Source organism: Petromyzon marinus, chromosome 38, assembly GCF_048934315.1.
Source record: "Petromyzon marinus isolate PM22_M1 ecotype Great Lakes invasive population chromosome 38, UKy_Petmar_22M1.pri1.0, whole genome shotgun sequence".
NCBI classification, from domain to species: Eukaryota; Metazoa; Chordata; class Hyperoartia; order Petromyzontiformes; family Petromyzontidae; genus Petromyzon; species Petromyzon marinus.
This window is the reverse complement of record NC_133704.1, coordinates 3,464,262-3,485,084: the sequence shown is the minus strand read 5'-3', so window position 1 is coordinate 3,485,084 and position 20,823 is coordinate 3,464,262. Positions and strand designations below refer to the sequence as shown.

The 20,823-nt window shown below is 53.8% G+C and overlaps 1 protein-coding gene across 1 annotated transcript in view; it reads right to left on the bottom strand.

Moving 5' to 3' along the window:
• The window catches only part of LOC116950231 (sodium-dependent serotonin transporter-like), a 26,922-nt gene extending 6,099 nt beyond the window's left edge, over window positions 1–20,823 (bottom strand). The window contains exons 1-12 of the mRNA XM_032967860.2: window positions 20,375–20,823; window positions 14,674–14,808; window positions 14,113–14,332; window positions 12,865–13,003; window positions 12,467–12,601; window positions 11,425–11,528; window positions 11,206–11,333; window positions 10,694–10,806; window positions 6,929–7,060; window positions 5,407–5,506; window positions 2,977–3,077; window positions 1,592–1,759 (exon numbers count right to left, since the gene is read on the bottom strand). Of these exons, the coding sequence (XP_032823751.2) occupies window positions 1,592–1,759; window positions 2,977–3,077; window positions 5,407–5,506; window positions 6,929–7,060; window positions 10,694–10,806; window positions 11,206–11,333; window positions 11,425–11,528; window positions 12,467–12,601; window positions 12,865–13,003; window positions 14,113–14,332; window positions 14,674–14,808; window positions 20,375–20,735 (1,836 nt within the window). The 5' untranslated portion in view covers window positions 20,736–20,823. The remainder of the gene's footprint in view (window positions 1–1,591; window positions 1,760–2,976; window positions 3,078–5,406; window positions 5,507–6,928; window positions 7,061–10,693; window positions 10,807–11,205; window positions 11,334–11,424; window positions 11,529–12,466; window positions 12,602–12,864; window positions 13,004–14,112; window positions 14,333–14,673; window positions 14,809–20,374) is intronic.

Below are 20,823 nucleotides of genomic sequence, written 5' to 3'. Positions count from 1 at the left end.
GCTGCAAGGCTGGACTCTGAGGGGCAAGGCTGGAATCTCGGGGCCCATGTCCCGTGTGTTAATTGTGGCCTGGTTCCAGTCCTTTGCTGCGTTTCCGTTTTTGTAAGTGGAAGGAATTACTCAACTCGTACCAATGAACACAATCATTCTGTCCTTCCTCAAATCGCATCGCCTGCTAAGTGTGCTTGTTCTCAAAGTAGTACAGGCATGTGTAAATATTTGTCTGAGTCTTGAGCGCGATAATTTTTTTTTCCCAGGGAAGTGATTTCTTATTTATTTGTCCTAATCATTCTAAACGAGGGTTTTTTTCTTTTCTAATACGATAAAATGCCGCTTCTTTGAGAAAGTAAATCTGAAACGTACTCTTTGATTCTTTCGGTAAAGTCACGTAGGTATAAAATAAAATAAATCATGACGTTTCGGGCGCAACACAAGCGTCCATCGTGATTTAATTTAATTTTCTACCTACGTGACTTTACCGAAAGAACCAAAGAGTATGGATCCCTGCAGTGACGAAAACTTCAAATCTAGATTAAATCTGAAACGGTGGTGACTCTAAGGTCCATTCGACTGGAGACGCTGATATGGGGGGGGGGGGCGTGGGGGGGCACTGATATCCACAGCCGCAGTGTACGACTCCACGAACGGTGCTGAGACGAAGATCAGACCCTGCAAGTCAGTCACGAGTGGCCGACTGCTGTGGAATCTGGCAGGAGGAAGCGATGGCGGTGGAGGTACCGATGGTGGCCTTTTTAACTTCAACTGGAATGCCCCAAAGCGTGAGTTGGTGGGGTACGCTTGGGACACCGCTGTCCATTCGTGTGGACCGCACTGACCACCACCACCACCACGGCCACGGAATCGCCCAGTGCTGCGCCGCTATCAGCTGCCACCACCACGGCGGGAGGTGTCTTCATGAGCGTGTTCGTGCGTTGCGCCCAGGGAACGATAAGAGCGGGGAATGGGGCGCGATAAGCGGCGGCTCTGTCAAATGGGGGAAGTTGCGGTGACCCGGGCAGGGCGGCTCCACTCGTTTTAATAATAATAATATTGTGGTCGTCTATTTACCCTGGGCAGCCTCGGCGGGAACCTCGCTCTTTTGTCTTCAGGAAGGTCACGGCATCGGAGTGCTTGGTCACCTCGTTATTGAGTGCTGTGCGTGTGGCAGGAAACCGGGGCACGCTGCTAATTAAAAAAAACTAATTCCGATCTGCGGATAACATTCACCGTTGCACCCACATATTGTGGAAAAATGAACCGACTTGCTGTGCTGCCTTCTATTTGGCCACCTAGACATCGAGTGTGTTTTGGAGGTCTCACCAGATTGGTGATCTCTGCGTGATCCACCAACCCTGGCTACTCCACTTGGGTCCCCTAGGCTGCTGGACTACCACACTCAACAAATACTCCACCACCGTTTATTGGCTCCCGTAACGAGGTCCCGGTCAACCCTGACCTTCACTCTTAACTATGACCCCGACTCTGCCCCTGATGGCAACACAGTCCCCCAATCCCAACCACAACCTTTTACAAGAATCTGACCTCGACTCCTCAGCTGAACCTGACCCCTCAGCTGACCCCGTCCCCTCACCTGCCACAGTGAGCCGGGCGCGCGGATCAGCGCGTAGACCATGTAGAGTGGCACACATACGAAGGAGGAGGCCGACACCACGTAGCCCACGGAGATGCTCCACGGGGGGAACGTGTAGTCAAAGAGCTGCAGCTGCGGACTCGTCAGCAGGAAGCTCAAGCAGATTAACTGCGGAGAGAGCGATGGAGATCGGGGAGGGAGCGGGGAAGAGTCGGAGGAAAGGGGGCGAGCAGAGAGAGATACGAAAGGACAGAGAGGGGAGAGCTCACGAGGAAGATCTCGCATCCTCACAGGGAAATCTGCAAGGACGAGGTCTATGGCTGATCATCATTCTCATATCTCAGAATCGATAACTTTATTGCCTTCTCGCACCACACGGCTACGTTTAGAATTGGTTACTGATTTTAAAAACAAAGTGATCCCAGAATCAACGACAAACAATGATAAACCTCGTTAAATATAAAATAATACTCAAAACCAAGACCCAGCAGAAATGGCGGAGCCAGGATTTTCAGGTAGAGGGGCAACTCCTCCAGCAATGAAAAATGATAGAGGAGTTGTTAGTAAGTAAGGAGTTGTTTGTAAGGACTTGTCCCTTGCTTTTTATTTGACGCGTGTGCGGCGATGGCGCAGCCATCGATCGAGGGTCGAATTCGAACCCCGTTGTGTGATCGGCATCGCGCTCGCTGAAGGTGTTGATGCCTTCAGGGGAGTCGTGGACTCTGTATACGAAACTGCGCACAATTCTGTGAGTCACTTATAACTGCTTTGTCGTTACTTATTGCAATTTATGGACTCATACTATTGTCCTGTCATCTCATAGAGTCCCTGGCATGTAATAATATGCTACACAGTGGCAGTGGGGGTCGCAAAATACCGATTTATTACTAATAAACCCCAATGATCCGATCGAAATTAGGGATTTCGATCGGATCATTGGGGGGGCACGTGCCACCCCCCCCACCCCCCACTGCCTCCGCCAGTAGCAGTCGCCAAGAAGGACATCTCGGCTCCAGGCGTATTTGAGAATCTGTAGCAGGTGAGTTAAAACATGACATCGGGTGGTTTGAGAAACCTCTCCCAGGTGTGTTGATAATAATCTTCATAAGACATTGAATTCTACCACAAAGTGTGTTGAAATATTCTCCGAGTGGACAGCGCGGCGTTCTTCACATTGCAAGACCCGCAGGAACACTTGCAACCTCCAATGGTTTCAAGCGTGTGGCGGCCCTCACACTGATGGTGTCTCATCGGCGCAAGTGCTGCCCCCACCCCACCCTGCACCCCACTCTGAAAATGAAGTGCATAAGACTAGGATATTTACATAAGCGCCTAGAGCAGAGGAAACATGCACCGGGTGAGTGCACCTGATGTGTTGGACTCACGGAGAGGAAGACGGGCGAGAATACCGCCCAGCACACCTGCCAGAACAAGCCGGGCGTGAAGCCCAGCATGTCCCTAATGTCCGAGGAGAACCGCCTGACACCTGCGGAGCGGACAGGTGGATCAGGCGCGGGGCTGTATACAAACACTCCGGCCAATACGAAGATGAACAGTCCCCGCGTAGCCTTCACGCACTGTTGGGGCAAGTGCTGTTAGCGAGCACACCTATGAAGGCCGGAACGGCGCACGAGGGGTTGGTGTGAACGGAACACCACGCCCGGCCGCCTTACACGCACAAGGCAAATACCCCGCTTATAACCTGTACAGATTGTTGGGGCAAGTGCTGTTAGGGAGCACACCTATGAAGGCCGGAACGGCGCACGAGGGGGTGGGTGGCCAACACCACGCCCAGCCGCCTTTGTTTCCCCAGTGGCGATGTTTGCACACCGCATCAGTTACTCAGTTACGGCTGAGTCGACCTAGGGGAGGCCCATGACAGCCGCTCCCCACACACACAGACATACACAGACATACAGTGAGGGAAAAAAAGTATTTGATCCACTGCTGATTTTGTATGTTTGCCCACTGACAAAGAAATGATCAATCTATAATTTTAATAGTAGGTTTATTTGAACAGTGAGAGACAGAATAACAACAAAAAAATCCAGAAAAACGCATGTCAAAAATGTTATAAATTGATTTGCGGCTGGGGTTGGCATCGTCCCCCACTCCTCCTGATGTCGAGGGTAAATGGGCGAGGTTTAGGACTGTCACTCATGCAGCTGCATTGGCTGCTTTGGATACGCGGTCCAGACCTCCCCAGAGACCCTGTCTGACAGAGGAGGTGTTCAGGATAGTGGAGAAAAAGCGACAGGCCCACTGTCATCGGCTACAGAATCCCACGTAAGAGAATGAGGAGGCTTACCGCACGACTGTCCACCCCTCAGACACACACACACAGACACACACGCTCTCCACACACACACAGACACACACGCTCTCCACACACACACACAGATACACACACACAGACACACAGGCACACACGCTCTCCACACACACACAGACACACAGACACACACGCTCTCCACACACACACAGACACACACAGACACACACGCTCTCCACACACAGACACAGACACACACGCTCTCCACACACACACACAGACACACATAGACACACACACTCTCCACACACAGACACACATAGACACACACGCTCTCCACACACAAACAGACACACACAGACACACACGCTCTCCACACACAGACACAGACACACACGCTCTCCACACACACACACAGACACATAGACACGCACAAACAGACACACACACACACAGACACACACGCTCTCCACACACACACAGACACACACAGACACACACGCTCTCCACACACAGACATAGACACACACACTCTCCACACACACGCAGACACACACGCTCTCCACACACACACAGACACACACAGACACACACGCTCTCCACACAGACACACATAGACACACACACAGACACAGACACACACACGCTCTCCACACACACACAGACACACATAGACACACACTCTCCACACACACACAGACACACATAGACACATACACTCTCCAGACACACACACAGACACACACGCTCTCCACACACACACACACACAGACACACACAGACACATAGACACACACGCTCTCCACACACACACAGACACACGCATACTCACACCCTCCCCACACACAGACACAGACACACACACGCTCTCCACACACAGACACACATAGACACACAGACACACACACAGACACACACAGACACACACGCTCTCCACACAGACACACACACAGACACACACGCTCTCCACACACACACACAGACACACACCCTCCCCACACACACACAGACACACACCCTCCCCACACACAGACACAGACACACACGCTCTCCACACACACACACACACCCTCCCCACACACACACACACAGACACACACCCTCCCCACACACAGACACAGACACACACGCTCTCCACACACACACAGACACACACACACAGACACACATAGACACACACGCTCTCCACACACAGACACACACCCTCCCCACATATAGACACAGGCACACACGCTCTCCACACACACACAGACACACACACACATAGACACACACGCTCTCCACACACACACACAGACACACACACAGACACCCACAGACGCGCAGCTGCACGCAGCCCCATCATCTAAGACGCCACTCTGGATATTCCAGCTGGTGGTTGACGCGGCAGGTTGACTGAGTGCGGATATCAGAGGTCACTCCATCGGGGGTCCGGGTGAAAAGGGAGGGGGTACGGGTAGGCACAGGGGCCAGGGAGAAGAAGGGGGGTGAGGATGGAATAAATGGGGATCAGGAGGGGGGTGGGTGGGGGGAGAGTCCGTGCCGTAGAACCAGGAGACAGCGATGGACTCGAACAAAACCACAGCGATGATGGCGACTCCGGTACCAAACTCCTCCAGCAGTTTCACCACATAGGCGCCTCCCTGACACACAGCACAGCGCGCATAGCATGCCGCGTGTAACATAGCATGCACAGCATAGCCCATACAGCACCACGCGTAGCACAGCACGCAAAGTGAATCACGCACAGCACACGACGCATAGCGGAGCACGGCGCACTACGCATAGCGTCCCACGCGTAGCACAGCACCCGCTACCGCCCCCTATCGAACTCTACCACCTCGGCCACAGTTTGATTTGAAACTGTCGATTATTTACGATAACTTCGTTTGACAGCATGATACGCTCCTCCGATTAAATCTTAGTACGATAGTCACCCCGCACCTGCTTAATGTTTACATAATGCCTTCTAGTAGTTGTACCATGATCAGTCTAAAAATAATCTTCCCGAGCCGATTTGCGCTGCATGGAGTGCAATATTTAACTCGTATTACACATTCATTTGTGTCTGTGAAAATGCTTTCAATGTACCACGTGATGCGGTTGTTTTTTGTCGCTATTTCTATTCACTTCACTTTTTTATGGTGATCGAGGTCTCCATCTGAACCCTTACTCCATCTCAAGCCTCAAGACGGGCGACTCTACACACAGCACGCACATTACACGGAGTACGCCACGTCTCACCCACGTCAACGCGCATAGGACACCACGTCTCGTGTGCAGCACACAACAATCACGCATAGACCATGACGTCCCATGCACAGCACCACGCATAGTACATCACGTCCCGCGGGCAGCACACACCACTACCAGTGCGTAGGCCACCTTGATTCCCGCGAGGTTACTCAGTGAGACTCACCTGTGTGAGTGTGACTCGGTCTCACCTGCGTGAGTTCGTGACCGACCTGTGTAATTGAGAGACTCGCCTGGGCGAACGAGAGTCTCACGTGTGTGAGTGAGGGCCTTACCTGCGTGGGTGACTCGCCTGTGTGAGTCTCACCTGTGTGAGTGATAGACTCACCTGCGTGAGCGAGACACTCACCTGGGGGAGCGGGGAGACTCACCTGTGTGAGTGATAGACTCACCTGGAGGAGCGAGACACTCACCTGTGTGAGTGATAGACTCACCTGGGGGAGCGGGAGACTCACCTGTGTGAGTGATAGACTCACCTGGAGGAGCGAGGCACTCACCTGTGTGAGTGATAGACTCACCTGTGTGAGTGATAGACTCACTTGGAGGAGTGAGAGACTCACCTGTGTGAGTGATAGACTCACCTGTGTGAGTGATAGACTCACCTGGAGGAGCGAGACACTCACCTGTGTGAGTGATAGACTCACCTGGAGGAGCGAGACACTCACCTGTGTGAGTGATAAACTCACCTGCGTGAGTGATAGCCTCACCTGTGTGAGTGATAGACTCACCTGTGTGAGTGATAGACTCACCTGGGGGAGCGAGAGACTCACCTGTGTGAGTGATAGACTCACCTGCGTGAGCGAGCCACTCACCTGCGTGAGCGTGCTGAGCGAGCCCAGGAAGCAGGTGAACACCACGAGGAGCAGGAGGAGTCCGCGGCGCCGCGAGAACACGCTGGGGAACTCGTCGGTCACGGCCGTGACGATCGCCTCCAGCCCTCCGAACTACACACGTCGTCGCCAACGTCACCGCCATCAGCCGTCATCAATCCACTGCTGGATGAATTCCTCCCCAAGCCGCCGCCGCTCTCGCCGCCTCTCACGGCCACGCAACGCAACCAGTCAGCTACATGTGTAGTAGTAGCTACATGTGTAGTAGTAGCTACATGTGTAGTAGCTACATGTGTAGTAGCTACATGTGTAGTAGTAGCTACATGTGTAGTAGCTACATGTATAGTAGCTACATGTGTAGTAGTAGCTACGTGTGTAGTAGCTACATGTGTAGTAGCTACATGTGTAGTAGTAGCGACACGTGTAGTAGCTACATGTATAGTAGCTACATGTATAGTAGCTACATGTGTAGTAGTAGCTACGTGTGTAGTAGCTACATGTGTAGTAGCTACATGTGTAGTAGTAGCGACACGTGTAGTAGCTACATGTGTAGTAGCTACATGTGTAGTAGTAGCTACATGTGTAGTAGCTATATGTGTAGTAGTAGCGACACGTGTAGTAGCTACATGTATAGTAGCTACATGTATAGTAGCTACATGTGTAGTAGTAGCTACGTGTGTAGTAGCTACATGTATAGTAGCTACATGTGTAGTAGTTGCTACACGTGTAGTAGCTACACATGTAGTAGCTACGTGTGTAGTAGCTACATGTGTAGTAGCAGCTACATGTGTAGTAGTAGCTACATGTGTAGTAGCTACATGTGTAGTAGCTACATGTGTAGTAGTAGCTACAACACGTGTAGTAGTAGCACGTGTAGTAGCTACATGTGTAGTAGTAGCTGCACGTGTAGTAGCTACACGTGTAGTAGCTACATGTGTAGTAGTAACTACATGTGTAGTAGCTACATGAGTAGTAGCTACACGTGTAGTAGTAGTTACAACACGTGTAGTAGCTACATGTGTAGTAACTACATGTGTAGTAGTAGCTACATGTGTAGTAGTAGCTACACATGTAGTAGTAGCTACATGTGTAGTAGTAGTTACAACACGTGTAGTAGCTACATGTGTAGTAGTAGTTACAACACGTGTAGTAGCTACACGTGTAGTAGCTACACGTGTAGTAGTAGCTACAACACGTGTAGTAGCTACAACACGTGTAGTAACTACACGTGTAGTAGCTATATGTAGCTACACGTGTAGTAGCTACATGTGTAGTAGCTACACGTGTAATAGCTACTACATGTGTAGTAGCTACTACATGTGTAGTAGTAGCTACGTGTGTAGTAGCTACATGTGTAGTAGCTACGGGCCCCATACTTTCAAGGGCCCCGCGCTAAATGCTTTCAAGCTATCAATTCCGGTTCAGTGATTCTGCACTTGCTCTATTACTATAGTACTGTACCGCCTTCAACTTTTATGAACGACTGGGTGTTTAAGGTTCGCGATTTGTCGCATTGTCTGGCTGTACAGCAAATGTAGTAGTTGTAACTACTACTACACGTGTAGCTACTACACGTGTTGTAGTAGCTACTACACGTGTTGTAACTACTACTACACGTGTTGTAACTACTACTACACGTGTAGTAGCTACTACACGTGTTGTAGTAGCTACTACACGTGTTGTAGCCACTACACGTGTAGCTACTACACGTGTTGTAGCTACTACACGTGTTGTAGCTACTACACGTGTTGTAACTACTACTACACGTATAGCTACTACACGTGTTGTAGCTACTACACGTGTAGCTACTACACGTGTTGTAACTACTACTACAAATGTAGCTACTACACGTGTTGTAACTACTAGTACACGTGTAGCTACTACACGTGTTGTAACTACTACTACACATGTAGCTACTACACATGTAGCTACTACACATGTAGCTACTAAACGTGGTGTAGCTGCTACTACACATGTAGCTACTACTACACATGTAGCTACAACACGTGTTGTAACTACTACTACACATGTAGCTACTACACGTGTTGTAACTACTACTACACGTGTAGTTACTACACGTGTTGTAACTACTACTACACATGTAACTACTACACATGTAGCTACTACACATGTAGCTACTACTACACATGTAGCTACTACACATGTAACTACTACTACACATGTAGCTACTACTACACATGTAACTACTACACGTGTTGTAACTACTACTACACATGTAGCTACTACTACACATGTAGCTACTACACGTGTAACTACTACACATGTAACTACTACACATGTAGCTACTACACTGCTCGGAGCACCGAGTGCGATGGCGCGGACGGTCGCGCCGCTCCACCCGCTCGCTCGTGCGACGGGCCGGCCTCCGCAGACGGCCGCTCCTCGCGACCACCACTTTGCTCCACAGTCCGTAGGCTACACGGTGGATCTGTCTGCGTGTGTGTGTGTCTGTGTGCGCCATAGCAGGTGATGCTGGTGTCTAACCAGGGTCGGGTGAAGTCAGGTGAGGTGACCTGAATTGAGTTGGAGGTCAGGTGAGGTGAGGTTAAAACACCAAACTGAAACGTTTCACAAGGAATCATGGTCTGCATTAACCACAATGATTGTGGTCAGAATTTAAATTTTAAAAAGACACTCTGATAATAGACCAGACGACGCCTTTTGGCCTTTTGGCGTCCTCTGGTCTAGCACCGTTTGAGACGAGGCTCGAAAGAAAGCCGTCTCTGGTATGGACCAATCAGTTTCAAAGACAATGCATCATATTATCAGAATGTGTTTTTTTAATTTTTGGTTCTTTCGGTAAAGTCACGTAGAAGGGAAATAATAAAATAATACAAATAAAACTATTAAATTCTCAGTGATAAAATTCTTACTGAGAATTGTAATTTTATTATTTTATTATTTCCTTTCTACGTGACTTTGCCGAAAGAACCAAGAATATGAATCCCTGCAGTCACGAAAGCTTTAAATCGAAATTTTATGTTTTTTTTGTTTGCATTCTGACCACAGGCATTGTGGTTAATGCAGACTATGATTTCTTGTAAAAAGTTTCACATTTGGTGTTTTAACATCTTAACACCTGTTTTGTTGCCAGAAAAAATGGGGGAAAAAACCCTGTGATCATAGTTTGGTACTGGCAAAGGAGGTCCCATGATGAGGTGAGGTTAGTTGAGGTGAGGTGAGTCAGGTGAGGTGCGTTGAAGTGAGGCAAGGTGAGGTGAGTCAGGCGATGCGAGGTGAGTGAGATGAGGTGTAGCGAGGTGAGTGAGATGAGGTGAGTGCGATGAGGTGATGCGAGGTGAGTGCGATGAGGTGAGGTGAGTGAGATGAGGTGTAGCGAGGTGAGTGAGATGAGGTGAGTGAGATGAGGTGAGTGAGATGAGGTGAGTGAGATTAGATGAGGTGAGTGAGATGAGGTGAGGTGAGTGAGATGAGATGAGGTGAGTGATGCGAGGTGAGTGAGATGAGGTGTAGCGAGGTGAGTGAGATGAGGTGAGGTGAGTGAGATGAGGTGAGGTGAGTGAGATGAGGTGTAGCGAGGTGAGTGAGATGAGGTGAGTGAGATGAGGTGAGTGAGATGAGGTGAGGTGAGTGAGATGAGGTGAGATGAGGTGAGTGAGATGAGATGAGGTGAGATGAGGTGAGTGAGATGAGGTGTAGCGAGGTGAGTGAGATGAGGTGAGTGAGATGAGGTGAGTGAGATGAGGAGGTGAGACCGTGTCGCACCGTGCTGTCCAGCCCCAGGGTGATCATCATGATGAAGAAGATGACGGCGAAGAATGGCGCGGCGGGCATCGTGGCGATCGCCTCGGGGTAGGTGATGAAGAGAAGGCTCGGGCCTGCGGGGAGGGAGTGGGACGTCCATTACTCTACTGGGGGGTACCCACAGGTGAGCCCCCCCCCTCTCACTGTGCGCCCACCAGGGGAGGGGGAGAATGAAAACCCCTCCGCAAACCATCCCCTCTCATCCCCTCACATCCCTCCTCCTGTCGCATCGCCGCAGGTGGTGGTGGTGGAGGTGATGGTGGTGGAGGTGGTGGTGGTAGTGGTGGAGGTGGTGGTAGAGGTAATGGTGGAGGTGGTGATGGTGGTGGTGGTGGTAGAGGTGGTGGTAGTGGTGGTGGTGGAGGTGATGGTGGAGGTGATGGTGGTGGTGGAGGTGGTGGTGATGGTGATGGTGGTGGAGGTGGTGGTGGTGGTAGAGGTGGTAGTGGTGGTGATGGTGGTGGAGCTCTCGCCAATATTCCTCGCCACGTCCTCCACCTCCTCGCCGCGCCTCTCCGCCAAGTATCCCAGCACAGTGAAGATGACGAAGCCCGAGATGAAACTCGTGGCGCAGTTGATGAAGCTGGTCACAATCGCGTCCCTACGCAGCACGGGGACACGGGGGCCAGTCACGTCCATTGTGGTTGCCGCGGTTGTGTCTGCGTTCGGCGCAGGTGGGTTGCGATTCGCACCTGTACAGGTTGTTGTGGTAGGGGTTGTAGCTCGCCAGCGCCAACAAAACCCCGAAGCCGGGGCCCAGCGAGAAGAACACCTGGGCCGCTGCTGCGACCCACACCTGAGACACGGGGAGCCGACGACGACTCGAGCTCATCATTCATTCTGCGCGGCCAGGAGAGAGACGCTCAAAGAAACCCCGGCACGAGTCTCGTTTGGCAACAGCGCCCTGGGGTGGTCACCAGAGTGGCACCGGCGAAGATGGCTGAGCGCTCCTTCGTCGGAGTATAATTATATTTTCTAGAAAGGTGTTCAGATTAAGTTGGGACCGGCGCTTCCCTCTGGTGGGAGGTGGCGGGGGGCCTCTACCCCCCCCCCCACCTCTGGGGGGGGGGCAATTAACTCTGCGCGCGCGAGCCTCATCACGCCGCGATGCATCATGGGAATCACACGAGTTACACACGTAGGGTGATAAATCCACTACTTAGAGTCACCGTCGTCACCCTCACTCACCATCACCTCACCAACTCACACTCACCACCGTCACCTCCACTCACCATCACCTCACCAACTCACCCTCACTCACCATCGGCACTCTCACTCACCATCACCTCACCAACTCACCCTCACTCACCATCACCTCCACTCACCATCACCTCACCAACTCACCCTCACTCACCATCGTCACCTCCACTCACCATCACCTCACCAACTCACCCTCACTCACCATCGTCACCCCCACTCACCATCACCTCACCAACTCACCCTCACTCACCATCGTCACCCCCACTCACCATCACCTCACCAACTCACCCTCACTCACCATCGTCACCCCCACTAACCATCACCTCACCAACTCACCCTCACTCACCATCGTCACCCTCACTCACCATCACCTCACCAACTCACCCTCACTCACCAGCTCACCCTCACAAACTCGCACACGCACCGCCACCCATCATCACCCACTCATCATGCACTCGCTCACAACCCGGGTCCCAACATTAGACCCCGATAGGGGACCCCCGTCAGTCCCTCGCGGGCCCCCACTCCTCGTACCCCGCTGTCGAGGAGGCGCCCCCAGTTGGGGGTGAGGTAGAAGCGGACGCCACGCCACGCCCCGGGCAGGGTGGCGCCGCGCACCAGCAGCACGGCCAGCACCACGTAGGGGAAGGTGGCGGTGAACCACACCACCTGCAGCCGTCACGCCACGCCGCGCTCAGCCACGCCGCGCTCGGCCACGCCGCGCTCAGCCACGCCGCGCTCAGCCACGCCATTCCCCCCCAGAATTGACAAACAGCAATGTCCCCACTGTCTCCTCTCACTCCCGATCAGCACAATCACCCCCCCACCTCCACCACTTCCCAACAGATGGAGATTGGGGCGAGAGGGGGAGGGGTCCCGTTACGTCTCAAGACCCCCCCCCCCAAGCGCCCCCCCCCCCCCCAGGAACTCGCCTTGCCGGACGTGCGCACCCCCCTCCACAGGGAGAGGTAGACGATGAGGAAGATGAGCGCGATGCACCCCACGAGCGGCCAACGCAACGACCCCACGTCCTCCAGCCCCCACGCGTTCTGCAGGCCCAGCACGTGCCGCCTGCAAGCGCCACGGCACACCGCGCCGGGCTTGGTGGCGGCCGTGGTGGTGGTGGTGGCCGTGGTGGTGGTGGTGGCCGTGGTAATGGTGGTAGAGTGTGGCGCGTGGAGGGGGGAGCGGTGGCACGGTGATTAGCGCGCTCCGCTACGAACCCGGTCACCCGAGTTCAATTCCCGCTCACGGCCAACACCGGTGACAGTGAATCTTTGAATAGGTTGTTGGTGCGGTGTTTAAATATTATCAGTAGGGAGACACAGGCGGTCAGATGCTGTATGTACGATGAACTTCTTTGGCACCGTACGTAGCCAACCGTGCCAATCGGAGGCGTGGTGTTGGTCACCCACCCCTGGTGCGCGACGCCGGCCTTCGTAGGTGTTGCTCGCCAACAGCGCTTGGCCCAACAGTCTGATAGGGCTACACGGGGGATCGTTGTCTTAGAAGGGATGTGATGATGTTGGTGATGGTAGTCGTAGCGATGATGCGTTCTACGCATGTCCCGCTGTTGTGCATTGAAAATGTTTGATTCTGCTACTGATACTCCCGCTGTTATGGAGTGACTCATGCTGCCAGCTATGGCTGTACATGTTATGTATATCGTTTATTGTTACATTTTGAATCACAGTTCCTATGATCCCTGTTACACTGTTTTTATAGCTTTATTTTGGCGATTTCGAAAACGTTTTGGTTTAGCCATATTTGTTTGTTGTAGTACAGAGTTAGACTGATAACTTTAATCTAAATTGTTTTATGATTATTGTTTGACTTGCATCCCACTGTGATTTTTGCACACAGCGTTGAAATACGGTGCTCTTTCTGCAAGACTTTGCTGTTTTTTCCTAGATTTTTCTATTGCGCGTAGTCACTTTAAGATGTTTTCTTGTTCATGTTTTTTGTTTGTTGCGGTTGCACCCGATTCAAGAGCCGCATGGATCACAGGGCTATACAAAATACATAAACGGAACTGTCCTCTTGTTCCACGCGTTCCCCGCTGTGGCCCCCTGCTCGTCCCGCCCGCCCATGTCCCACACGTGACTCCGGTGTCACCCTGTCTGCCCCACCGTCCCCCCCCCCACACATCCCCCCCCCCATCTCACACCGACGCAGCTCACGTATAGAACTCCTCGGCGGGCGATCGCGAGTGCGCCCCCCACGTGGCGTTATCGCGCAGGAAGTAGTCGGAGCAGTTGGGAGTGTTCCAGGCGTGGCCGCAGTTCGCCCAGGGCAGCTCCGTGGTGAGGCTCGAGTAGAGATAGAGCAGGGCCCAGGCGATGACCGTGTTGTAGTAGAAGGCGACGTAGAGCGACATCACGCAGATTGCGTAGCCCACGCCTGGCCGGGGGGGGAGGGGGGGGGGGGTTGGGGGTCGGATCCCCGGTGTTGGGGGGGGGGGTACAGCAGAGAGCGACACCTGCACACGGGCACCTCGAGACACTAGCACATGGGTATACAGACACACCTGTATATACACACACACACACACCTGTATACACACACACCTGTATATACACACACCTGTATATACACACACCTGTATACACACACCTGCATACACACACACACACCTGTACACCTGTTTACATTCACACCTGTATACGACCACACCTGTGCACTACGCTGCAGCTGTATGCCCGAGTGTCCTGACACCCCGCTCCCCGCCCGGATCCCCGTACCTTTGAAGAGGGGGCAGATCTTGCTCCACAGTGAGATGGCTCCCGTTCGGTGGAACTGCCCCAGCGCCAGCTCCATGTAGAAGAGGGGGACCCCCCCAAACACAACCATCACTATGTAGGGGAAGAGGAAGGCGCCTGGGGGAGGGTGGCGCGGAGGAGGGGGGGGGACAGCCATCCGGGACCCCCGTGGTAGCCGGGTTAGTCGAGGGAGAGATCGGAGACCGGGCAGCTGCATCTGACCGTAGAGGAAACGCGACACGGTTAGACTTCGGGCAGCGGACAAGGGGTTAGCGCAGGGCACCCCCGCAGCATCTGGGGGACTAAAGTGAGCTGAACCCTGACCCCCCCCTCCCCTACTGAAGCTTCAGCCCCCCCCCCCCCCACGTTCTAAATTCTCAGAGTCAAATGCACGCGATCGCTTGCGCGATGTTTCACACGAGCGGCCAGTATCGCTCCACCCGCTGTCGCCTTTCACATTTGCTCCGAGTTGGTTTAACGCGGACCATGCTCCAGGCAACGTTGCAGTCCCGCGGCGCAGATGAGAAAGTCTGAATGAACGAGTTCGGTTTGGTCATCGCTGGAGATGGAACACCTCGGGCACGCGTGGCCGGGGCGGCGCGCGTGCGGTCATCACGGTGGAGATGCGTGCGCTCACACACTCACACTCGTGTCGTGGAGATGCGTGCACACTCACACACTCACACTCGTGTGGAGATGCGTGCACACTCACACTCGTATCGTAGTGATGCGTGCACACTCACACACTCACACTCGTGTCGTGGAGATGCGTGCACACTCACACTCGTGTCGTAGTGATGCGTGCACACTCACTCACTCACACTCGTGTCGTAGTGATGCGTGCACACTCACACTCGTGTCGTAGTGATGCGTCCACACTCACACTCGTGTCGTGGTGATGCGTGCACTCACACTCGTATCGTAGTGATGCGTGCACACTCACACTCGTGTCGTAGTGATACGTGCACACTCACACTCGTGTCGTAGTGATACGTGCACACTCACACACTTACACTCGTGTGGAGATGCGTGCACACTCACACTCATGTCGTGGTGATGCGTGCACACTCACACTCACTCACACTCGTGTCGTGGTGATGCGTGCACTCACACACACTCGTGTCGTGGTGATGCGTGCACACTCACACACACACTCACACTCTTGTCGGTGGCGATCGGCGGTTCAACCTCGCGTGGGCCACCGTTAGGTACACTCGGCCCTAAACGAGTAGCCCGACACGCCTCGTGGACATTACGGGGTTTGGGAAAGACAAAGGCGGACACGCGCGCGCACGCACACGCGGGCGCGCGCGCGGTGTTGCACCGCGCACCAAACGCGGTCGCGTCGCGTGCGGAGCGGCCTTCGATAGCTGCTCGCCCACAGCACCGTGCGCCCGGAGTCGACGATTCGTGCCCCCCTCCCCGCCCTACTCGTCAGTCGCCCCGAGTCATGTTTATTAACCCGGAGATTCAATGACCCCCAGAAAGGTTGAGGAAGCAACGCTCTGCTGTCAGGGCGACCTGTATCTGTGTGTGTGTGTTAAACTTCTTTTGCACCGCTCACTGCCAACCGTGCTGGGTTACATCGAGACATTTAAAGCGTACAGATGTTGAAACGTTTTACGTCTAACAAAGTTCAGATAAATGTAACAACAATTGAACGTAACACACAAACAATGTTGAATGACGCTCAAGTAAAAACGGTAGAGTGCACGTTTACAATGTTGAGTACACGAGAAGGATTGTTGAACCACCGAGCGAGACCTACACACTCCCGCACAACCACCACCACCTAGACACTCTCCACACTCCCGCACCACCACCACCACCTAGACACTCTCCACACTCCCGCACAACCACCACCACCTAGACACTCTCCACACTCCCGCACAACCACCACCACCTAGACACTCTCCACACTCCCGCACAACCACCACCACGACCACCACCTCACCGGCACCCTCCGCGCGTGGAGGTGTCTTGGGGGGAATGTTGTTATGACCACCACCAATCACACACCCACGCCGACAATGCTTGCTTCCAGATTTCCCACAACGGCTCCCACGAGTGATGCGATGTTTTTAAAGAGATGTGGAGCCTGCCCGCACTTTGCCCCACCACAACCACACGCGCCCTTTATCGCGGCCGGGGTAGTCGCTCGTGTTGCCGCCCGCGTGCACCGCGAAGTCGAGAAACTCCGGCCCGGTGTATCGGCTGCCGCGCCGGGAGGTCGAATCGACCCGGCGACTTCGAGCTCTCATCCAGGGGGTGGTTCAGTGTTACTAATTTTAACGACCCCGGATGGATGATGGGTTGGATCAACCCTCATCCCGGATTAGAAAGCGTTCCAGAATCCATGCATAGGCATGGCTTTTATTCCCTGCTCGCTTCTGTGGCGCCCAGCACGCATTGTGTATGCCTCGTCAACACGTTTACAGACACGGATACGTACATATACACCGTGCACATACACACAGCGTACACACAGCATGCCGCACACTGAATTAATTACACACGTGAACTGTCCGCGGTAGCTCGGGTCGCCGGTTCGTAGCGCAGTACGCTAACCACTGCGCCACTGCTCGCCATAACACAAATATCCCCCGTGTAGCCTGTAGCAGACTGTTGGGGCAAGTGCTTTTAGCGAGCACCTATGAAGGCCTGAACGGCACACGAAGGGGTGGGTGGCCAGCACCACGCCCGGCCGCCTTTGTCCCCCTAGGGGCGATATTTACACATCGCACTAGGCAATAATTTGAGACTGAGTCGACCTAGGGGAGGCCCAGGACCGGTTCAGATAATCGTCACTGGTGTTGGCCGTGAGCGGGAAACGGACTCGGTACGTCAAGTTCGTAGCCCAGCACGCTAACCGCTACACCACCGCTCCCCATAACACACACAGACACACAGACACACACGCACACATACACACACAGACACACACACACAGATTACACACACACATAGATGCACACACACAGACACACACATACATACACAGACAAACACACAGACACACACACACAGATGCACACACACACAGATGCACACACACACAGATGCACATACACACACAGACACACACACACAGACATACACACACAGATACACACACAGATGCACACACACACACACACAGACACACACATACACACAGAGACACACACACAGACACACACACACACAGATGCACACACACAGATGCACACACACAGACACACACGCACACAGACACACACAGACACACACAGACACAGACACACACAGACACACACAGACACACACGCACACAGACACACACGCACACAGACACACACAGACACACACGCACACAGACACACACAGACACACACGCACACAGACACACACAGACACACACAGACACACACGCACACACACGCACACAGACACACACAGACACACACAGACACACACGCACACACACGCACACAGACACACACAGACACACACACAGACACACACGCACACAGACACACACAGACACACACAGACACACACGCACACAGACACACACACAGACACACACGCACACAGACACACACAGACACACACGCACACAGACACACACAGACACACACAGACACACACGCACACAGACACACACACAGACACACACGCACACAGACACACACGCACACAGACACACACAGACACACACGCACACAGACACACACAGACACACACGCACACAGACACACACAGACACACACGCACACAGACACACACAGACACACACGCACACAGACACACACAGACACACACGCACACAGACACACAGAGACACAGACGCACACAGACACACACAGACACACAGACACACACGCACACAGACAACAACAACAACCGCCATTCGCCACTAAGTGGCGGTGACGTCACCACGACGCTTGTGCCAGGCTATGTGCACCGTGAGGCCACGTGAAGTGTCGAACGCCCGCTGGCAGGAGGTCACTGGGCAGACCCAGGTGCCACGGGTCGACTGACTGAGATGACTGGCTGATGCACCACCTGTGCCCCCTACTGTGCCAACCTGCTGTGCTTTAGCCACCCGGCGCTCCGCTCGTTGTTCTGAGCGTCGCTCCTCCGCCCTCCGTTGTTGTTGGAGGGCGACTGCCTCCAACTGCCCAGTAGCATCCTTCACGAGCCTCCTCCACAGAGGCCGATCTTGACACCGCTGGTACCAGTCATCGGCAAGTCCACTCAGCTCCACGTCCTCCTGTACCACATCACTCCATCTCTTCTCTAGCCCGTGCCGCGCCCGCTTAGCCCCCTCAATCCGGCCAAACAAAAGCTGTTTCGGCATGCGGTGGCTGGGCATGCGGGCTACATGACCCAGCCATCGCAGCCTTCCCCGCCGGAGGAGCTCACCGATGGGACCTTGCCCAGATCTTTCAAGGATTTGTGAGCTCCTCACACAATCCAGTCTGGTTAAACCCAGGATGGATCGTAGGCAGGCCAGCCTAAATGTTTCTAACCGGCGAAGATGTTCCATTAGGGGAGTCCACGTTTCGCAAGCGTAGAGAAGGGAGGGAATGACCGTGGCCGAGAAGACCTGAAGCTTAGTGCGGAGCGACAGACCAGGTAGCTTCCACACAGCGTTACGCAACCGATGAAAAGATATTGCCGCTCGACTGATTCGGAGTGAGACCTCTGCTGTTAAACTGGAGCCAGTCATAAGCACACTGCCCAGGTATGGGAAACTCTCCACTCTCTCCACAACTGCCCCATCACCGATTGGGAGCTGTGGGGGTGGAGTGTCCGATGGTACAAAATACCCAGGCAGGTGCTTAGTTTTGGTGGGGCTGATGGTAAGGCCCCACACAGACACACACAGAGACACACACACACAGATGCACACACACAGATGCACACACACAGACACACACGCACACAGACACACACAGACACACACAGACACAGACGCACACAGACACACACAGACACACACAGACACACACGCACACAGACACACACGCACACAGACACACACAGACACACACGCACACAGACACACACAGACACAAACGCACACAGACACACACAGACACACACAGACACACACGCACACAGACACACACAGACACACACGCACACAGACACACACAGACACACACACAGACACACACGCACACAGACACACACAGACACACACAGACACACACGCACACAGACACACACAGACACACACGCACACAGACACACACAGACACACACACAGACACACACGCACACACAGACACACACAGACACACACGCACACACAGACACACACAGACACACACAGACACACACGCACACAGACACACACAGACGCACACAGACACACACAGACACACACACAGACACACACGCACACACACGCACACAGACACACACAGACACACACACACACAGACACACACACAGACACACACAGACACACACAGACACACACACGCACACACACACACAGACACACACAGACACACACGCACACAGACACACACAGACACACACGCACACAGACACACACAGACACACACACAGACACACACAGACACACACAGACACACACACACAGACACACACACAGACACACATACACAGACACACACACACAGACACACACACACAGACACACAGACACACACACAGACACGTGCGCGCCGCGGGTTCCGGAGCGCACCTCCACCGTTCTGGTAGCACACGTAAGGGAACCGCCACACGTTGCCCAGGTCCACGGCGAAGCCGACGACGGACAGCAGGAAGTCCACCTTCCTCCCCCACGTTTCCCGCTGAGCTTCCCCAGCGCTGCCCGGCGGTGCCGAGGGCTCGCGACTCAACGCGAGACCTCGGGACTCGAGCAGAGCGGCGGACGCGTCGGGCGGTGCTGCTGCTGCTGTTGCTGACGGCGGTGCTGGTGATGATGGCGGTGCTTGCGCGTCTCTGAGCGATATGAGCTCGGTCTCCCGGGCGGGGATCTGTCCCGGTGAGTAGCGAGGGGCGAAGCCATTCGCTCTGCTGGTGGCGGCGTGAGCGGGGATCATGGCTCCTGGTGCACGGCGCGCACCTGAGCCCGGCTGGAGAGCCGCGGCACGGGGGACACTCGGAGCTGGGGGGGGGGGGAGCGAGGGG